The following is a 20,226-nucleotide window of genomic DNA, read 5'->3' as shown; positions in this document are numbered from 1 at the left end:
GCAGACCTGTCTCAAAAAAAAAAAAAAAAGGCTTCTCTGCCTATGAAGTACCATTGTTTTATTCCTTTATTCTTTTTTTCTTTTTCCTTTTTTTGTCTTTTTTTTTTTTTTGAGACTCGCTCTGTTGCCCAGGCTGGAGTGCAATGGCATGATCTCAGCTCACTGCAAGCTCTGACTCCCGGGTTCACGCCATTCTCCTGCCTCAGCCTCCGAAGTAGCTGGAACTACAGGCGCCCGCCACCACACCCGGCTAATTTTTTGTATTTTTAGTAGAGGGGGTTTCACTGTGTTAGCCAGGATGGTCTTGATCTCCTGACCTCGTGATCCACCCGCCTCGGCCTCCTAAAGTGCTGGGATTACAGGCGTGAGCCATTGTGCCCGCCTCTATTTTTCTTTTTCTTTTCTTTTTTTTTTTTCTTTTTTGGGAGAAGTCTTGCCCTTATCCCCCAGGTTTGAGTGCAATGGCTCAATCTCAGCTCTCTGCAACCTCCGCTTCCCGGGTTCAAACGATTCTCCTGCCTCTGCCTCCCAAGGAGCTGGGATTAAGTTGCCTGCCACCACTAATTTTTGTGTATTTTGGTAGAGACAGGGTTTCACCATGTTGGCCAGGCTGGTTTCGAACTTCTGACCTGAAGTGATCTCCCCGCCTCAGCCTCCCAAAGTGCTGGGATTACAGGCGTGAGCCACTGCCCTGGCCTATTCTTTTTTCTTTTTTTTTTTTTTTTTGAGACAGAGTCTCAGTCTGTCACCCAGGCTGGAGTGCAGTGGTGCAGTGGTGCAATCTTGGCTAACTGCAACCTCCGCCTCCTGGGTTCAAGTGATTCTCCTGCCTCAGCCTCCTGAGTAGCTAGGATTACAGGCGTGTGCCACCACACTCGGCTAATTTTTGTATTCTTTAGTAGAGATGGGGTTTCACCATGTTTTTTTTTTTTTTTTTTTTTTTATGAAACGGAGTCTCACTCTGTCACCCAGGCTGGAGTGCTGTGGCCGGATCTCAGCTCACTGCAAGCTCCGCCTCCCGGGTTCACGCCATTCTCCTGTCTCAGCCTCCCGGGTAGCTGGGACTACAGGCGCCGCCACCTCGCCCGGCTAGTTTTTTGTAGTTTTTAGTAGAGACGGGGTTTCACCTGTTAGCCAAGATGGTCTCGATCTCCTGACCTTGTGATCCGCCCGTCTCGACCTCCCAAAGTGCTGGGATTACAGGCTTGAGCCACCGCGCCCGGCCTGGTCATGCTGGTCTTGAACTCCTTACCTCGTGATCCGCCCTCCTTGGCCTCCAAAGTGCTGGGATTACAGGCGTGAGCCACCATGCCCAGCCTTTTTTTTCTTTTTTCTTTTGAGACAGCATCTTGCTCTGTCACAAAGGCTGGAGTGCAGTGGCACAATCTTACTGCAAGCTCACTGCAAGCTCCGCCTCCTGGGTTCATGCCATTCTCCTGCCTCAACCTCCCAAGTAGCTGGGACTACAGGCGCCTGCCACCACGCCAGGCTAATTTTTTTTTGTATTTTTAGTAGAGACGGGGTTTCACCGTGTTAGCCAGGATGGTCTTGATCTCTTGACCACGTGATCCGCCCGTCTCGGCCTCCCAAAGTGCTGGGATTACAGGCGTGAACCACCGCGCCCGGCCTCCTTTATTCTTAGTTAAAAAGAAAGAAGGAGAGAAAGAGAGGAAGAGAGGGAGGGAGGGAGGGAGGGAGGGAAAGAAGATGAATAAAAGAGGCTGGGTATGGTGGCTCATGCCTGTAATCCCAGCACTTTGGGAGGCCACAAGGCAGGAGCATTGCTTGAGGCTTGGAGTTGAAGACCAGCCTGGGCAAAACAGGGAGACCACCATCTCCACAAAAACATTTACAAAAGAAAAAAGAAAAAGAAGGTGGATGGATCAATAGATGGGTTCTGTGGGAAACTGGCTCAGCTCTCTTCCTGCAACTTTACCAGCTTAATTGTGTCTCTTGCCAGACTGAAAACCCTGTGAACAGAACCTTCCCCAGTCATCCTTGGGCCCCAGCACCAAACACAAGACCCAGCTAGCTCACTGTACTGGCAATATACACTTGCTGAAAAGGTGGCATGATAGCGGATGGGGTTCTTGAGGTCTGGACTTAGCCAGAAGTGGGTTGCACAGAGGGTGCCCTCAGGCAGGGACTTCCAGCTGCAAGGTGGGGTAAGGGCACCAGCTACACAGCTGCAAGCATTTAAGGTGGACCAAAGGGTTTCCCCAACCCAAGTTTCTTATGTATGGGAGGAAGTAGGCAGTTCCCAGTTTCAAACCCACTTTCCAGCCCTTCCACCAGGGTACGGGGGAAGAGATCCTTCCTTCCTTCCTTCCTTCCTTCCTTCCTTCCTTCCTTCCTTCCTTCCTTCCTTCCTTCCTTCCTCCCTCCCTCCCTCCCTCCCTCCCTCCCTCCCTCCTTCCTTCCTTTCTTTTCTTTTGTTTTTGACAGAGTTTTGCTCTTGTTGCCCAGGCTGGAGTGCAATGGCGCTATCTCGGCTCACTGCAACCTCCCTCTCCTGGGTTCCAGCGATTCTTCTGCCTCAGCCTCCTGAGTAGCTGGGATTACAGGCGTGAGCCACCATGCCCAGTTATTTTTGTATTTTTTAGTAAAGACGGGGTTTCATTATGTTGGCCACGATGGTCTTGATCTCCTGACCTCGTGATCCGCCCGCCTTGGCCTCCCAAAGTGCTGGGATTGCAGGTGTGAACCACCACACCTGGCCAATTTTTTGTATTTTTAGTAGAAACAGGGTTTCACCATGTTAGCTAGGCTGTTGTCGAACTCCTGACCTCAGGTGATCCGCCCCACCTTGGTCTCCCGAAGTGTTGGGATTACAGGCGTGAGCCACTGCGCCGGGCCCTTTTTTCTTTTCCTTCTTCTTCTTTTTTTTTTTTGAGACGGAGTCTGGCTCTGTCTCCCAGGCTGGAGTGCAGTGGTGCCATATCGGCTCACTGCAAGCTCCGCCTCCCGGCTTCAGGCCATTCTCTTGCCTCAGCCTCCTGAGTAGCTGGGACTACAGGCCCCAGCCACCACGCCCGGCTAATTTGTGTGTGTGTGTGTGTATTTTTAGCAGAGACAGGGTTTCACCATGTTAGCCAGGATGGTCTCGATCTCCTGACCTCTAGTGATCCGGTCGCCTTGGACTCCCAAAGTGCTAGGATTACAGGCGTGAGCCACCGCTCCCGACCTGAGCCACTGCGCCAGGTCTTTCTTTCTTTTTAAAGTTAGCAGTAGTGTTAGCACCTCAGGGCTTAAAAAAACAAAAATACAAAAATATTGAGTGTCTCCTGCAACCCAGGCATAGGGTTAAGGACTTTAGGCAAGATTAATCTCCCCATTTCACAGATGATGAAATGGAGATTTGCTTATAACAGTCTCTGGCCAGGGACCTCGCTAAGAGATATTGGCAATATGAGGGGAAATTCCTGCGAAACTGTGATCCTTTCCTCTGAGTGACCTCCTTAACAGCTGTCCAGATGGCGTCGCCGGCTGCGCTGGCAGCTCCAGCCTGCCCCTCCTGACACTCTCAGAGTCTGGCCTTCTGCTGGGCCCCGGGTCTCTCACTGGCAGAATGGAGTTTTCGGAGCTGATCCACACGGGCTGGACCCAAGCGGAGTTTCCACGGGGCCCGGAGACGCTCCCGCTTCGCGGCTCGCTGTGCGTCACTGTCTACCACCTGCTGCTGTCGCCAGGGCCCGCGTCCTCTCTGGACCTGTGGCTGCTGCTGCTGCGCAGCGTCGACTTCTTCGAGAAGCAGTGAGACGTGGCGGGGAGTGGGGGTCCCCGGAGTTGGGGAGCGCGCGGCTTAGCGGGGTAGGGGTCACGACCGGCGCAGTCGGAGATGGCGCCCACCTGCGTAACGCCCAATCCGGGAAACTCGTTGCCCCTCTCCTGGGAAAGGACGAGTCCCAGAGAGGGGCAACGAGTTTCCCGGATGGGGCGTTACGCAGGAGGGCACCATCACCCTGCGTTACGCAGGAGGACATCATCCCCTCCTTAGCGAGGGACACTAAGCCTGGGCCCGTCCCTCCCCAGGGTGGCGAGTGACTCGGGCACCATCACCCTGCGCTGTAAGGACCTGCGAGTGCTGCAGCTGGAAATAGAGGGCGCGGAAGCAACGCTGGACATCGCCCCCTCCATCGAGGTGTGGCGAGGGCGCGCCCAAGCCCTTTAAGCTATCCCTGTCTCGCGTAGAGGGGAAGAAAAAGGTGCTGCTGTTCAAAGAGGCCCCGCAGCCGCAGCTAAATGGCAGGCGAATGCAGGGTGGTCTGGGGTACTTAGAGAGGCCGAAGCTGCAGCTACAGGGCTGAGGGGCTGGAAAGGGCGCGGGCGAGACGATTCCGACTCTCCCCAGAGCCCCTGACTTCCTTCTCCGGGCGCTGTCCTCCCTGGAATCCGTCATCACCTCCTTCCCTTTGTTCTACCGTCCCAAGGGCCTGAGATTGGGCGACTCCTGGCACTTCCTTCCGCCCGAACGCTACTACGAGAGAGTAGCTCGCGAAGTGGGGCGGTCGTGGGGGCCCAGTGAGGTGGAAGCGCCGGGCCTGGAAGAGACGCGGGGACAGGGCACTCCCTGGGTGCCCTAGACCTGGCCTCTCTCCTCCCTGAGCCGCAGACCAACGCGTGGCGGCTGAGCGAGGTGAACGGGGACTTCAGCTTGTGCCCCAGATACCCCCGTGCCGTGATCGTGCCACACGTGGTGGACGATGATGCCCTGGCGCGCAGCGCCCGCTTCGGTCAGGGAGGTCGCTTCCCGGTGCTCAGCTACCCCCTGCTCCCAGTGGCACCGTGAGCGCGCCCTTCCCACGCTCCGCCCCTAGGTGGCCGTGTCGTTTCTGGGCCTTTTCTTTTTGGCCCGGCCAATTCGCGGCCTGGCAGCTGCCCCAACTCCTGCTCCATTGTGGTCCCGCCCCTCTCCCGCCTTTTCGCATGGGAGGGTATCACCTTTCTCTGGCCCCGCCCCTGACGGTTATGGGCCTCGCGAAGCTTAGTCCCTTCTTTGTCAAGCCAGGACCCGCCCACGGTCTATTCATAGGGTCCCTAACCACTTTGGCCACAACACCCGCAGACTGGTCCGAAGCCTCCTGAGTTCGCCCTGGTCTCTCTACTCCAGCCTGTCGGTGTGCAGACCTGGCCTAGGGGCCCTCTAAGGCTGGGGGCGTCACTTCCAGAGCTGAGTCCGGTCCGCAGGTTCTGCTACGCTCCAGCCAGCCCCTGACCGTTCCCCAGAAGCGGCGCTGCGAGAAGGACCAGGAGCTGCTGCGAACTGTGCTGGCAGGGGCTCGTCCTTGGGCGCGGGGCTTCATCATGGACACACTCTCGGCCCAGGCAGCGAAACAGGCCCACATCACTGGCGGAGGCACGGAGGCCAAGGCCGCTTACCCTGGGTGGTAACGGTTACACGGGTCCCTGGAGAGGTAAGGAGCCTCCCACCCTCTACCAGGCAGGCCCTCTCCTGTAGGGCTCTGTGAATGTACGTGTGTGTCAGTGTGTGTTGGGGTGGGGGTGGGGGTCCTCCAGGAACCCCGAAGACTCAAGCCTTTCCTGGTGTCATCGACTTGCACACCAGCACTGAGAGAGCTCCTTACTCTCTAGGCACCCCAGCTTTGCCTGGGAAGAAAAAGCACCTCTTTACATTAAACTGAAATTTGTCTTCCCGGAACAACCTCCCTGCACACACGCACCCCCTCCCTGAGGGCTGCACCTGCACAGATGGGATCTGTGCCCTCTGTCTCCAGGTGACGGCAGTGCCAAGAAGAGGTCCTGAAGGAGTTTTGTGTTTTGAGGAGAGTAGACTGCTTCCCTATCCAAAATACAAAGCTCTGTGTATTCATTTATTTACCCAGCACTGAGCAACAGGGGCTGCCACAGCGGCCAGCTCAGACATGACAGAGCTCAGCAGAGAATGGACAATCAGGCTCCCCTGAGATGAGCAGCAGGGCAGAGGAGGTGCCCCTCTCTTACTCCGCCCACTTCAGGTAATCAGAGGTTTCCCTGAGAATAGGATGCTTTAGCTGAGTCCCAAAAATGGAGGAGTGAGCCAGAAGAAGAAAGACAGACCCTGCATGGAGGGAATTGCAAGTGTCCAGGTGCAGAGACAGCCTGGTCATTTGTCCTGTTTGGGGAACTGCCAAGTACAGTAGTTCCCCCTTCTCCTCGGGAAGTATGTTCCAAGATCCCCAGTGAATGCCTGAAGCCTCAGATAGCACCAAACCCTACAGACACTATGTTTTTCCATACCTATGAAAAAGTTTAATTCATTTTATTATTTTTATTTATTTTATTTTATTGAGACAGAGTCTCGCTCTGTTGCCCAGGCTGGAGTGCAATGGCGCTATCTTGGCTCACTGCAACCTCCACCTCCCAGGTTCAAGTGATTCTCCTGCCTCAGCCTCCCAAATAGCCGGGATTACAGGCACCTGCCACCATGCCCAGCTAATTTTTTTATCTTATTTTATTTTATCATAATAATTATTTTTTAAGATGGAGTCTCACTCTGTTACCCAGGCTGGAGTGCAGTAGCGCGATCTTGGCTCTCTGCAACCTCCATTTCCTGGGTTCAAATGACTCTCCCACCTCAGCCTCCCAAGTAGCTGGAACTACAGGCATGTGCCACCACGCCTGGCTAATTTTCTTTTTTGTATTTCTTTTATTTTATTATTATTATTATTATTATTATTATTATTATTATTATTTGAGACGGAGTCTCACTCTGTCACCCAGGCTGGAGTGCAATGGCGCGATCTCGGCTCACTGCAAGCTCTGCCCCCCGGGTTCACGCCATTCTCCTGCCTCAGCCTCCTGTGTAGCTGGGATTACAGGCGCCCACCACCACACCTGGCTAATTTTTTTTATTTTTATTTTTATTTTTTTAGTAGAGACAGGGTTTCACCGGGTTAGCCAGGATGGTCTCGATCTCCTGACCTCGTGATCCACCCACCTCGGCCTCCCAAAGTGCTGGGATTACAGGCGTGAGCCACCGCACCCGGCCATTATTATTATTTTTTAAGACAGAGTCTCACTCTGTTGCCCAGGCTGGAGTGCGATGGTGCAATCTCAGCTCCCTGCCATCTCTGCCTCCCAGATTCAAGCAATTCTCATACCTCAGCCTCCCAAGTAGCTGGGACTACAGGAGCCTGCCACTATGCCTGGCTAATTTTTTTTGTATTTTATTATTATTATTTTATTATATTATTATTATTTACAGAGAGAGATGGAATCTCTCTCTGTTGCCCAGGCTGGAGTGGAGTGGTACGATCTTGGCTCACTGTAACCTCCATTTCCTGGGTTCAAGTGATTCTCCTGCCTCAGCCTCCTGAGTAGCTGGGACTACAGGCACGTGCCACCAGGCCTGGCTAATTTTTGTATTTTTAGTAGAGATGGGGTTTCGCAATGTTGACCAGGCTGGTCTGGAACTCCTGACCTCAAGTGGTCTGCCCATCTTGGCCTCCCAAAGTGTTGGGATTGCAGGCGTGAGCCACTGCGCCTGGCCTTTTTTTTTTTTTTTTTTTTTTTTTTTGTATTTTAGCAGAGATGGGGTTTCATCATGTCGCTCAGGGTAGTCTTGAACTCCTGAGCTCGGGCAATCCACCTGCTTCAGCCTTCCAAAGTACTAGGATTACAGGCGTGAGCCACTGCATCCAGCCAAGTTTAATTTATGTAGTAAGCACACAATAATAATAAAATAGAACAATTACAATATGCTGTAATAAAAGTTGTATAGGTCGGGTGCTGAGGTAAAAGATAGGTATTTTTGGTGATTTAGAAGATTGTGGCTGGGCATGGTGACTTATGCCTGTAATCCCAGCACTTTGGCAGGCCGAGGAGGGTGGATTGCTTGAGCTCAGGAGTTTAAGACCAGCCTGGGCAACACAGGGAGACACTATCTCTATACAAAATACAAAAATTGGCCAGGTGTGGTGGCTCATACCTGTAATCTCAGCATTTTGGGAGGCTGAGGCGGGCAGATCACCTGAGATCAGGAGTTCGAGACCAGCCTGACCAACATGGAAAAACCCTGTCTCTACTAAAAATACAAAATTAGCTGGGCATGGTGGCACATGCCCGTAATCCCAGCTACTCGGGAGGCTGAGGCAGGAGAATTGTTTGAACCTAAAAGACAGGTTGCAGTCTACAGGTTGCAGAGAGATAGCGCCATTGCACTCCAGTCTAGGTAACAAGAATGAAACTCCATCTCAAAAAAAAAAAAAAAAATTAGCTATGTGTGGTGGTGCACACCTGTAGTTCCAGCTACTCAAGAGGCTAAGGTGGATGGCTTGAGCCTCGGAGGTGGAGGTTGCAGTGAGCTGTAATCGTGTCACTCCACTCCAGCCTGGGTGAGAACAAGATCCTGTCTCAGCCGGGCACGATGGATCACGCCTGTAATCCCAGCACTTTGGGAGGCCAAGGCGGGCAGATCACGAGGTCAGGAGATCGAGACCATCCTGGCAAACACAGTGAAACCCTGTCTCTAGCCAGGCATGGTGGTGGGTGCCTGTAGTCCCAGCTTCTAGGGAGGCTGAGGCAGGAGAATGGCGTTAATCCGGGAGGTGGAGAAGCTTGCAGTGAGCGGAGATTGCACCACTGCACTCCAGCCTGGGCGACAGAGCAAGACTCCGTCTCAAAAAAAAAAAAAAAAAAAAGATCCTGTCTCAAAATTAGCCAGGCATGGTGGAGTTCACCTGTAGCCCCAGCTACTCAACAGGCTGAGGTGGGAGATCACTTGAGCCCTGGGAGGTAGAGGTTGCAGTGAACTATGATCACACCACTGCACTTGAGGCTGGCTGACAGAATGAGACCTTGTCTAAAAAAACAAAAACAAAACAAAACAAAACAAAAAGGCCGGGCGCAGTGGCTCACGCCTGTAATCCTGGCACTTTAGGAGGCCAAGGCGGGCGGATCACCTGAGGTCAGGAGTTCAAGATCAGCCTGGCTAACATGATAAAACCCCACTTCTACTAAAAATATAAAAAATTAGCTAGGCGTGGTGCCATGGGCCTATAATCCCAGCTATTCGGGAGGCTGAGGCAGGAGAATAGCTTGAAACCAGGAGGTGGAGGTTGCAGTGAGCCAAGATCCCGCCATTACACTCCCGCCTGGGCAACAAGAGCAAAATTCCAAAAAAAAAAAAAGGTTGTATGAGGCCGGGCGTGGTGGGTAATCCCAGCACTTTGGGAGGCCAAGGTGGGCAGATCACAAGGTCAGGAGATCGAGATCATCCTGGTTAACACGGTGAAACCCTGCCTCTACTAAAAGTACAAAAAAAATTAGCCAGGTGTGGTGATGGACGCCTGTAGTCCCAGCTACTCAGGAGGCTGAGGCAGGAGAATCGCTTGAACCCAGGAGGCAGAGGTTGCAGTGAGCTGAGATCGCACCACTGCACTCCAGCCTGGGTGACAGAGTGAGATTCCATCTCAAAAAAAAAAAAAAAGGTTAGCCGGGCGCGGTGGCTCAAGCCTGTAATCCCAGCACTTTGGGAGGCCAAGACGGGCGGATCACGAGGTCAAGAGATCAAGATCATCCTGGCTAACACGGTGAAACCCCGGCTCTACTAAAAAAAATACAAAAAAAAAACTAGCTGGGCGTGGTGGTGGGCGCCTGTAGTCCCAGCTACTCGGGAGGCTGAGGCGGGAGAATGGCGTAAACTCGAGAGGCGGAGCTTGCAGTGAGCTGAGATCGTGCCACTGCACTCCAGCCTGGGTGACAGAGTGAGACGCCGTCTCAAAAAAAAAAAAGGTTATATGAATGTGATCTCTTTCTCAAAATACCTTATTGTATTATACTCACCCTTCTTGTGACGATGTGAGATGCTTAAATGCCATGTGATGAGATGTGGTGAATGACATAGGCCTTGTAATGCAGCCTTAGGCTCCTATTGACCTTGAACACAAGCCCACTGCAGTAATGCCACAGTCACTCTGATAACCAAGACAGCTACTAAGTAACTAACGGACAGGGAGTGTGTGCAGCATGGATATGCTGGACAAAGGGATAACTCCCATCCAGCGGGACACAGCAAGGTGACTCGAGATTTCATCACAACATTCAGAAGGGCTTACAATTTAAAACTTATGAATTGTTTATTTCTGGAATTTTCCATTTAATATTTTCAGGCCACAGTTGACCATGGGTAACTGAAACCTCAGAAAGTGAAACCATGGATGGGGTCGACTAATGTCCTTCGATATGGTGGGAGTGTCGAGTATGAAATGGGAGTACAGATGAGGCTACAGATGAGCCCAGACTTTATCCTCAAGGTGGTGGGCAGCCACTGAAGGCTTTTAAACATATCTGAGAAGTCTCTGTTAGATTTTCTGGCAGGAGGTCACTGGTGACTTTGAACAGAGCAGTTTCTGGGAGGTAGGAGCAGATTCAGAATTCCGAGATAATTGTGTTTTTCTTGTCAGCCTGGGGCTCTCTAGGGAGTGCTATGTTGCTCCCATCAGACTGTGGTACATCAAGGGTGTTGTGATACTTCCAGCAAATTGGTGGTTTCCCAGGACATTCTATTTTTCCCCAGAGGGCTATGTGACCCCTTCCCAGGTGCTTTCTCAAAGGGTCTTGAGTCTCTCCCATCAGACTGAGGAATCCTCAATGCTAAGAAACCATTTTAGGCCAGACACGGTGGCTCATGCCTGTAATCCCAGCACTTTGGGAGGCTGAGGTGGGCGGATCACAAGGTCAGGAGTTCGAGACCATTCTGGCCAACATGGTGAAACCTAAAAATGCAAAAACTAGCTGGGCATGGTGGCGTGCACCTGTAGTCCCAGCTACTTGGGAGGGTAAGGCAGAAGAATCGCTTAAACCCGGGAGGCGGAGGTTGCAGTGAGCTGAGATTGCACCACTGCACTCCAGCCTGGAGACAGAGTGAGACTCCGTCTCAAAAAAAAAAAGAAACTATTTCATGGACAGAATGAGACCCTGTCTCAAAGATTAGGAGCTCCTCTGTGGGTTGTATGTGCTGTGAGACTGGAATCCCTAAGGGGCTCTATGTCCCTTTTATCAGATAGGCTCTTTATAGGATTCTGTGTCTCCCTCATTGGTCTTGAGCACTTGCCAAGCTCTCCCCTGCAGGAGAGCTTCGTGCGCCTGGTGGAGGCCTGTGGGGACTCGGAGCAGAGCATGGACAACTGGCTGAGTCTGCTGGATGGCTACTGCTGGCTGTAACATGTAAAGGAGGCACTGAGCACTGCCTGCCTGGCAGCCCAGGGCATGGAGAGGTAAGGCCCCCTTGACACAGAGAATAGGGTGGGATGGGCAGGGCTCTCAACCCCTGAATGCAAAACTGTGATTCAGTAAGCAAATATAGCCTAGAACTGGGTCCATTCTATTCCTGGCCTGGTACATGGGGCTGAAGGCACAGACAGCACCCTGCTTGTGACTTCACTGGCCCAACTCATCCTGGACCCCTTGAGCAAAACCATGACTGAATTCCAGGAACTGGTGGAGTGGGAGTGGATCCAGGAAAGTAAGCGACCACCCAACCCCAGCCTTACCCTCCATCCAGAAACCTTGCTTCCTCGTGCCCATTGCTCTGCCCACTCCCCAGGCCGGCCACCCCTTCCAACTGTGCTGTGCCCACTCAGCCTTCTCCCATGCCCACCCCAAGCATGAGGCACCCACCTTTCTCTCCTTCCTGGACTGTGTGGCAGCTGGGCCGCCAGTTCCCACTGTCATTGGAGTTTGGGGAAGGGCTACTGTTGGCGCTATTTGGGCACGCCTATGCCTCCCCTTTTGGCACCTTCCTCTGCAACAGCGAAAAGAAGAGGTGAGTTGAGCAGGTGCTGAGGTGGGTTAGGGGCAGGCACAGGAAGGGGTTGGGTACCTGTGCCATCAGCACCTTCCTTCCTTTTTTTTGTTTGAGATGAAGTCTCGCTCTGTCGCCTGGTCTGGAGTGCAGTGGCGCGATCTGGGCTCACTGCAACCTTTGCCTCCCTGGTTCAAGCTATTCTCCAGCCTCAGACCCCTGGGTGGCTGGGATTACAGGCGTGCGCCACCACGTCTGGCTAATTTTTATACTTTTAATAGAGATGGAGTTTCACCATATTGGCCAGTCTGATCTCAAACTTCTGACCTCAGGTGATCCACACACCAGGCGTGAGCCACCGTGCCCGGCCAGCCGTTTACTTCCTTAGGAGCCATCTTTCCCAAATTCAAGTGAGTTTGTCTTTTAGGAAAACTGAGTGTTCTCCTTGCCCTTGTCTCCAAATCTCATACTTCCTCCTAACGTCTGCAAACCCAGAGATAAATAAGTCTAAGGCCAACCATTTAGACATACCTACTCTGTCTATAGCCAATTGCAAATGAACCCCCGCCTTGAAAACAAGGATTACAAGGGAAATTTGCTGCAAAAATAGTTTCTGGGGCTCTCTACCACTTTGCCAGGTTGATTCTTTCAAAGCAATAGAATGGAGGTTGAAAGCAGAGTCTAATAATTTGGGCTCAAATTCCAGTTTCACCACTCACCTGCTGGGTGTTCATAGCAAACCTGTCTGAGTCTCAATCTCATCAGTAGCATGAAGGTGATAAAAGTAGCCATAATCTGGCCAGGTGCGGTGGCTCATGCCTGTAATCCCAGCACTTTGGGAGGCTGAGGCAGGTGGGTCACCTGAGGTCAGGAGTTTGACACCAGCCTGGCCAACATGGTGAAACTCCGTCTCTACTAAAAATACAAAAACTTAGGCCGGGCACGGTGGCTCACACCTGTGATCCCTGCACTTTGGGAGGCTGAGGCGGGTGGATCACGAGGTCAGGAGATCGAGACCACCCTAGCTAACATGGTGAAACCCTGTCTTTACTAAAAATACAAAAAATTAGCCAGGCATGTTGGCACCTGCCTGAAGTCCCAGCTACTCAGGAGGCTGAGGCAGGAGAATCACTTGAACCTGGGAGTCAGAGGTTGCAGTGAGCCAAGATCATGCCACTGCACTCCAGCCTGGGCAACAGAGCAATATTCCGTCTCAAAAAAAAAAAAAAAAAAAAAAAATTACCCGAGCGTGGTGGCACACGCCTGTAATCCCAGCTACTCAGGAAGCTGAGGCAGAATTGCTTGCACCTGGGAAGCAGAGGTTGCAGTGAGCCAAGATCATGCCACTGCGTTCCAGCCTAGGCAACAGAGTGGGACTCCATTAAATAAATAAACAAATAAATAAAAGAAGTGGTATCTTTATTATTTGGTTGGCTTGTTGCATATGCTCCCAATCAGCCCCAGATGCCAGCTGTCTTATGAGACTGAGATGCAGGGAGGGAGGGTTCACTCCTTTCCAGGGTGAAGACCAGATTCAATTATATTCTGTTGCTCAGTCTTCCTCCATACCCCATCCTGCTTCACTAACCCCACTAGTCTTGGATCATCTCTATTTACCTCCCTCTCCCCCATCCTTCATCTTTAGTCTTTCTCCTAAAATTGTCTGAGTTTGGTCCTCCCTTGCCAGAAGGCCCTCCCCATCTTCATCCACACTGTCTTCATCCACACTGGTCTCTTCCATCTGGATTCTCCAGCAGCTGCCTCGCTCTTCTCTGCATCTTCATTGTTATCAGTTTTCTTTCAAAAGCTCCTGGGTCCAGGCCTATCAATATTCACAGTGGGCCTTTCCCGCCTTCTTTCTTTGGCTCCTGCCGTTCTCCCCAAGTGTTGGCTGTTGCTTTGCACAGTGGGTATGCTAGGTCTGTTGAGACTCAGCTCAAACATCACATTCTTAATTAGCCTTCTCTGACACTGAGGCAAAACTAAATTGGTTTCTCCCTTTAAATAGAACTCCTTAAGAAGTAGGACTTTGTCTTGTTCCTCTTTTATTCTAGTGCCCAGTACAAGATCTGACTGGCAATGTTTGCAAGAAAAAGGAGAAAAGGAGAGGTTATCACTGCTCCAAAGTGGCTGTCACCCTACTAACCAGGGCTGCCCACCCAGACTCCCAGAGGGCACACCTGGGACTGGAAACTTACTCCCTGCCTTTCTGCAGATGCCCGTGTGAAGTAAGGACTCAGACACACTCCCTGTGGTCTTGGTTCAGCCAGCCAAAAGAGCAACAAAGATTCCGGAACCCACTCTACATCCTCAATCCCTTGGCCATCTGTGGAGCCCCAGAGCCTGCGGCTGGGCAAGGTGAGCCCCACACCTTCTCCACGGGGGATTATCCCTCCGCTCAGCGTCCTGACCTGTCTTCCTCCTCCTTGGGCCTGTTTCTTCGCTGGACCCACTCACCTGAGCCTGCAGAAGCCGCATGGGGGAAGAGTGTGGCAAATAGTGACAGGAAGGGAGAAGACAGAAGCCTCCCAGCCAACTACTTTAGCCCCCACCCTAAGCACTGGCTCCTTGGACAGCAACCGAGATGTTCCTGAAACCTCTGCAGGCCCCTTAGGACCTTTACACCTTGGAAGAGGATGCCTGCAACCCAGGCTGGCCAAAAGTATGGATGGTCTTAAGTTTGAGGTGTCCAAAGTATAGGGAGGTCTAAATAATAAAAGTCTCCATGATTGGCATCCCCTTGCTGGGGTGTCAGTGAAAAGGAAAGATGATAAAACAGACCCCACAAAATATCTGACCAGAAGCCATTTATTACCAAACCAATTTATTTCTTAGAGTTCAAAACCTGTGAGAATCTTCTCTGGCCCGGATGGAGATCCAGCTTATTATTATTATTATTTTTTTTGAGACGGAGTTTCGCTCTTGTTGCCCAGGCTAGAGTGCAATGACACGATCTCAGCTCACTGCAACCTCCGCCTCCTGGGTTCAAGTGATTCTCCTGCCTCAGCCTCCTGAGTAGCTGGGACTATAGGCGCGTGCCACCACGCCTGGCTAATTTTTATATTTTTAGTAGAGACGGGGTTTCTCCATGTTGGTCAGGCTGGTCCCAAACTCCTGACCTCAGGTGATCCGCCTACCTAGACCTCCCAAAGTGGTGGGATTACAGGCATGAACCACTGCGCCCGGCCGGATATCCAGCTTCTCAAGCCTCAAACTCAAATTCGAAGTACTGTGGGTCGAAGTAATGGATACGGACGTAACCATCTTCACCACCGCTGCTGTAGCTGGAAAAAGATAGCCAGGTACCAGTCAGGTGCCTACTCTAGGAGAGGCAGAGACCCAACCCGGGCTTAGCTCGGCCGCTTCACTGGGACCTTACCTCTTGCCATCAGGATGGAAAGCAACACTGTTGATTGGTCCAAAGTGACCCTTGACTCTTCCAAACTCTTCTTCAAAGGCCAAGTGGAAGAACCTGGAGGAAAAGGGACACAATTAATTCACTTTCCATCTCCTTCCAAAACACTTTGAAGGTGGCGCTCCCCAAATGCAAATTGTTATTTTTATTTATTTATTTATTTTGAGATGGAGTCTCGCTCTGTTGCCCAGGCTGGAGTGGAGTGGTGCGATCTCAGCTCACTGCAAGCTCCGCCTCCCAGGTTCACGCCATTCTGCTGCCTCAGCCTCCCGAGTGGCTGGGATTATAGATGCCTGGCTAATTTTTGTATTTTTAGTAGAGATGGGGTTTCACCATGTTGGCCAGGCTGGTCACGAACTCGGCTTCTGCTTTATTTTTTGTGATATAATTTGCATTTGAGGCCAGGCGTGGCGGCTCATGCCTGTAATCCCAGCACACTGGGAGGCCGAGGAAGGCAGATCGCTTGAGGCCAGGAGTTTGAGACCAGCCTCACCAACATCTCTACTAAAAATACAAAAAGCAGCCAGGCACGGTGGTGTGCACCTGTAATCCCAGCTACTCAGAGGCTTAGCAGGAGGATCGCTTGAGCCCAGGAGGTTGCAGTGAGCAGAAATGGTGCCACTGCACTCCAGCCTAGGCAACAGACTGAGACCCTGTCTCAAAAAATAATAATAAAGCAGAAAAATTGAGATAATAAGAAGTAAATGTGAACAAAATAAGATGAAGTTGGGGGCTGTGGGCTGTGGTTCACACCTGTAATCCCAGTACTTTGGGAGGCTGATGCCAGAGGATCACTTGAGCCCAGGAGTTCGAGGCCAGCCTGGGCAACATAGTGAGACCCTGTATCTTTATTTTTTAACATTTTATTATAAGGGGAAGACTGGACCCAGAAGTCTGCCTGAATTCATAGCCAATACTTATAGAGTGCCTACTACGTGCTGGGCAGTGCTTAAAAAACTTAATAAATATTAACTGAATTTTTTTTTTTTTTTTTTTAAGAGACGGAGTCTCGCTCTGTCGCCCAGGCTGGAGTGCAGTGGCCGGATCTCAGCTCACTGCAAGCTCTGCCTCCCGGGTTTATGCCATTCTCCTGCCTCAGCCTCCCGAGTAGCTGGGACTACAGGCGCCTGCCACCTCGCCCGGCTAGTTTTTGTATTTTTTAGTAGAGATGGGGTTTCACCATGTTAGCCAGGATGGTCTCGATCTCCTGACCTCGTGATCCGCCCATCTCGGCCTCCCAAAGTGCTGGGATTACAGGCTTGAGCCACCGCGCCTGGCCACTAACTGAAAAATTTAATCTGCATAATTTTATGGTAAGTATATTGTCACTGTCTCATTATACAGTAGAGGAAATATGGGCATAGAGATCTATAATGAAGGCCGGGCACAGTGGCTCATGCCTGTAATCCCAACACTTTGAGAGGCCAAGGTGAGCAGATTACTTAAGGCCAGGAGTTCATTCAAGACCAGCCTGGCCAACATGGTGAAACCCTGTCTCTACTAAAAATACAAAAATTAGCCAGGTGTGTTGGTGGGTGCCTGTAATCCCAGCTACCTGGGAGGCAGAGGCAGAAGAATCGCCTGAACCTGGGAGGTAGAGGTTACAGTGAGCAGAGATCACGCCATTGTACTCCAGTCTGGGTGACAGAGCAAGACTCTGTCTCGGGGGGGAAAGAAAAAGGTACACCCCATGAGATTTCAATTTGGAAGAGCTCTCTTCCTCTTTACCTGGCCTCAAACTTGCCAATCCTGGTGGAGGTTGTGGTTACATCCATGGCTTCCTGACCACCGCCCAGGACCACCTGAATGGAAGAAGAAACTCTAGATAGGCCCGATGGACACCAAGTCCATTTTCTGTTTTTCTCCTGCCATATACATTTTTCACATCTCACACAGCTCAACGGGAGGATACCAAAGGTAGGGGATGATCAGACACTTCTGCCACCTCTGCCCGCTTCCCTGGGGCTATTCGTCCTTCCAGCTTTGTCACTCCTCTGGGAATCTCCTCTCTGCCTGACATCATTTCCCCCACAATGTTGTAGCCCAACTTCTGGACAAGCATCTAGAACTTGGAAGCTTCCTGTGCAGGAAGGCTGGATGGGGTTCTCTTACATGGTCATAGTTGGGGGAGAGGGCAGCTGAGTTGACGGGACGTTCTGTCCGGAAAGTCTTCTGATGTTCAAGAGTTGTGGAGTCAAAAAGCTGGAGAGAGAAGGCAAGGGGGATATCTGTAGAAAGAGCCTTCCTGGGGGAAGTCGGGCAGGGTGAGCTGTGCAGCAGGAGGGAGGGAGCAGCCCTGCCAGACCCCTGCCCAGGCTCACCTTGGCTGTGTTGTCCTTGGATGCGGTCACAAACATGGTCATGTCCCTGGATAACTGGATGTCATTGATCTGCCGGGAGTGCTCCTTAACATTCACCAACACCTCTCCAGACTGGGGAAGGAGGAAGAGTGAGACTGACTGGGCCCAATCCCTACTAATCTCAGTTCCCCAAAAACCTAAGCACCCAAATAAGAAAGCTGAGACAGCATGGACTTTGTTTTCCTCACCCCCTCTATCTAATCAGTCACCCCTAAATATCCCTTGACTCTGTCCAGTAATGTACATCCTATGCCTGATGGCTAGTTCAGGTCCATTCTCCAAACAACCTGCAAAAGCTGTTGGAAGGAAAATCTGGCCATCGATAACCCTTTAAAGATTCCCTACTGCCTGGAGGAAAATCAAAACTCTTTATCTCCTCACACTTAAGGACGTTTAAAATCTATTCCCTGTCCTCTGTCCCCAAGACCACATCCCAATGGTTCCTGAAGACTCCATACTTTCTTAACTCTGTGCCTTTGCTTTTGCTGTTCCTTTTGCCTGTGGGATGTTCTTTCCTTCCTGCTTGAAGCTCCATTTATTCTCCAGGGTTTAATGTACACACCACCTCCCTGGGACAGTGCACTTCCCACACCTGGTTGAGACTTCTATGGTGGCACAGTTCACAATCTGACTCAGGTGCTAGCTGTTTGCAAGTCCCTTCCAAGGGGGAAGGGACTGTGTCTGATTTACTTCTTTGTTCTAGGAGCTCAGCACAGGGCATTATACTCTGGTGGCAGGGAACTGCTCATTTGTGATCCCTAATTTTTTTTTTTTGTTGAGACAGGGTCTTGTTCTATCACGCAGGCTGGAGTACAGTGGCACAGTCATGGCTCACTGCAGCCTCAATCTCCCAGACTCAAGCAATCTTTCAGCCTCAACATCTTGAGTACCTGGGACCAGAGGCGCACTCCACCACACCCAGCTAATTTTTAATTTTTTTTTTTAGAGACAGGGTTTTCCTATATTGCCCAAGCTGATCTCAATCTCTGGGGCACAGGCAATCCTCCTGCTCCAGTCTCCCAAAGTGTTGGGATTCCAGGTGTGAGTCACCGCACCCGGCCTGTGATCCTTATTAACATGTCCGAGTACTTTGTGACAAGTTTTTCAAACACGTGATATCATTTGATCCTTGAAACATTTTACAGATAAACAGGGTCAGAGAAGTTATGTAACTTGCCCAAGATCACACAGCTAGAAAGTAGTGAAATCTACATTTGAATCTCATCCCTGCTCTTTTTAAAATTTTTTATTAATTTTTTTTTTTTTTTTAGAAAATCCCAGCACTTTGGGAGGTCGAGGTGGGTCAGCCTCCCAAAGTGCTGGGTCTCACTGTCACCCAGGCTGGAGTGTAGTGGTATGATCACAGCTCACTGTAGCCCCAACCCCTGGGCTCAAGAGATCCCCCTGTCTTGGCCCCCAAAGGCACTGGGATTACAGATGTGAGCCATAGCATACAGCTCCGCCCTTGCTCTGAACTACTGTGCTATCACCAGTACCTGAGGCAGGTGGATCATCTGAGGTCAGGAGGTCAGGGGTTCGAGACCAGCCTGGCCAACATGGTGAAACCCCATCTCTACTAAAAATACAAAAATTACCCGGGCGTGGTGGTGGGTGCCTATATTCCCAGCTACTTGAGAGGCTGAGGCAAGAGAATGGCTTGAACCCAGGAGGCAGAGGTTGCAGTGAGCCGAGATCGTACCACTGCACTCCAGCCTGGGCAACAGGGTAAGACTCTGTCTCAAAGAAAAAAAAAAATACAGGTGCGGTGGCTCATGCCTATAATCCCAGAACTTCGGGAGGCGAAGGTGGGCGGACCGCCTGAGGTCAGGAGTTCGTGACCAGTCTGGCCAACATGGTGAAACCCTGTCTCTACTAAAAATACAAAAAAAATTAGCCAGGGGTGGTGGCGTGTGCCTGTAATCCCAGCTACTCAGGAGGCTGAGGCAGGGGAATTGCTTGAACCCGGGAGGTGGAGGTTACAGTGAGCCGAGATGGCGCCACTGCACTCCAGCCTGGGCGACAGAGCGAGACTCCATCTAAAAAAAAAAAAAAAAAAAAAAGAATCATTCTGGTAGGCTCAGGCCCCATGTGGCCTCTTACCTTGGCACTATACTGGTTGAGCTCTCCACTCTCATGGCCGGCGATGATGCACTCCCCCAGGGGTCCCCAAACGGCACTGGTGATTTTAGAGTCGTTGCAAGGGATCTTCATGTAGGGCTCATTGTTGTCTGTGTGGAGCAGTAGATGTTAGGTCCTGGGCTCTAGAGCTGCACCCTTTACCTCAACCCCAGCCCTAATCCCAGCCCTCACCAATCTGGCTTGGATCCCGCAGGTCAAAGAAGCTCACAAAGCACTGGTAACCCATCTGCTTGTCTGTGGAGAACATGATGATGTTGCCCCCAAAGTCAAAACCACAGGTCCGGACAGCCGAATTGGTCTTGAGAAGGGCCAGCTGCTTTCCTGGAAACAGGCAGAGTCTGGGCTACACCATCCGTTGCAATTGCGGGGAGGACATTCTAGAGAATGCTACCATCGCATCTCACTGTTTCTCTTGCTCCAGTGACCCAAACTTAAAAAGTATTTTTTCTTTTTTTTTTCTTTTTTGAGACAGAGTCTCACTCTGTCGCCCAGGCTGGAGTGCAGTGGTACGATCTCGGCTCACTGCAAGCTCCGCCTCCTGGGTTCAAGCCATTCGCCTGCCTCCGTCT

General features: G+C 51.3%; 2 protein-coding genes across 10 annotated transcripts in view; one reads left to right on the top strand and one right to left on the bottom strand.

Moving 5' to 3' along the window:
• Positions 1 to 3,568: 3,568 nt before the first annotated feature.
• On the top strand, positions 3,569 to 14,396 carry LOC104654742 (myotubularin-related protein 9-like). 8 transcript variants are annotated; one of them, XM_030913258.1, is made up of 6 exons: positions 3,569 to 3,753; positions 4,033 to 4,141; positions 5,111 to 5,414; positions 11,071 to 11,216; positions 12,076 to 12,153; positions 13,959 to 14,396. In XM_030913258.1, exons 1-3 carry the CDS (start codon positions 3,569 to 3,571, stop codon positions 5,213 to 5,215), a joined length of 399 nt encoding a protein of 132 aa, XP_030769118.1. In that variant the 3' UTR covers positions 5,216 to 5,414; positions 11,071 to 11,216; positions 12,076 to 12,153; positions 13,959 to 14,396. The 8 variants fall into 8 exon arrangements, 5 of the variants coding, with proteins under 5 accessions (XP_030769118.1, XP_030769116.1, XP_030769120.1 ...); XM_030913256.1 differs by having other exon boundaries at positions 13,798 to 14,396; XM_030913260.1 differs by lacking the exon at positions 12,076 to 12,153.
• A 137-nt stretch (positions 14,397 to 14,533) lies between these two features.
• EIF3I (eukaryotic translation initiation factor 3 subunit I) overlaps positions 14,534 to 20,226 on the bottom strand; it is a 10,014-nt gene continuing 4,321 nt past the window's right edge. For both annotated transcript variants that reach the window (XM_010353935.2, XM_010353943.2), the window contains exons 5-11: positions 19,829 to 19,978; positions 19,619 to 19,746; positions 17,480 to 17,590; positions 17,271 to 17,360; positions 16,887 to 16,960; positions 15,123 to 15,215; positions 14,534 to 15,027 (exon numbers count right to left, since the gene is read on the bottom strand). In XM_010353935.2, coding sequence (XP_010352237.1) covers positions 14,946 to 15,027; positions 15,123 to 15,215; positions 16,887 to 16,960; positions 17,271 to 17,360; positions 17,480 to 17,590; positions 19,619 to 19,746; positions 19,829 to 19,978 — 728 coding nt within the window. In that variant the 3' untranslated portion in view covers positions 14,534 to 14,945. The remainder of the gene's footprint in view (positions 15,028 to 15,122; positions 15,216 to 16,886; positions 16,961 to 17,270; positions 17,361 to 17,479; positions 17,591 to 19,618; positions 19,747 to 19,828; positions 19,979 to 20,226) is intronic.

Source organism: Rhinopithecus roxellana, chromosome 12 (genome assembly GCF_007565055.1).
Source record: "Rhinopithecus roxellana isolate Shanxi Qingling chromosome 12, ASM756505v1, whole genome shotgun sequence".
In the NCBI taxonomy this organism is placed as follows: Eukaryota; Metazoa; Chordata; class Mammalia; order Primates; family Cercopithecidae; genus Rhinopithecus; species Rhinopithecus roxellana.
Note: the sequence above shows the minus strand (reverse complement) of the source record. Positions and strands in the feature narration are given on the sequence as shown.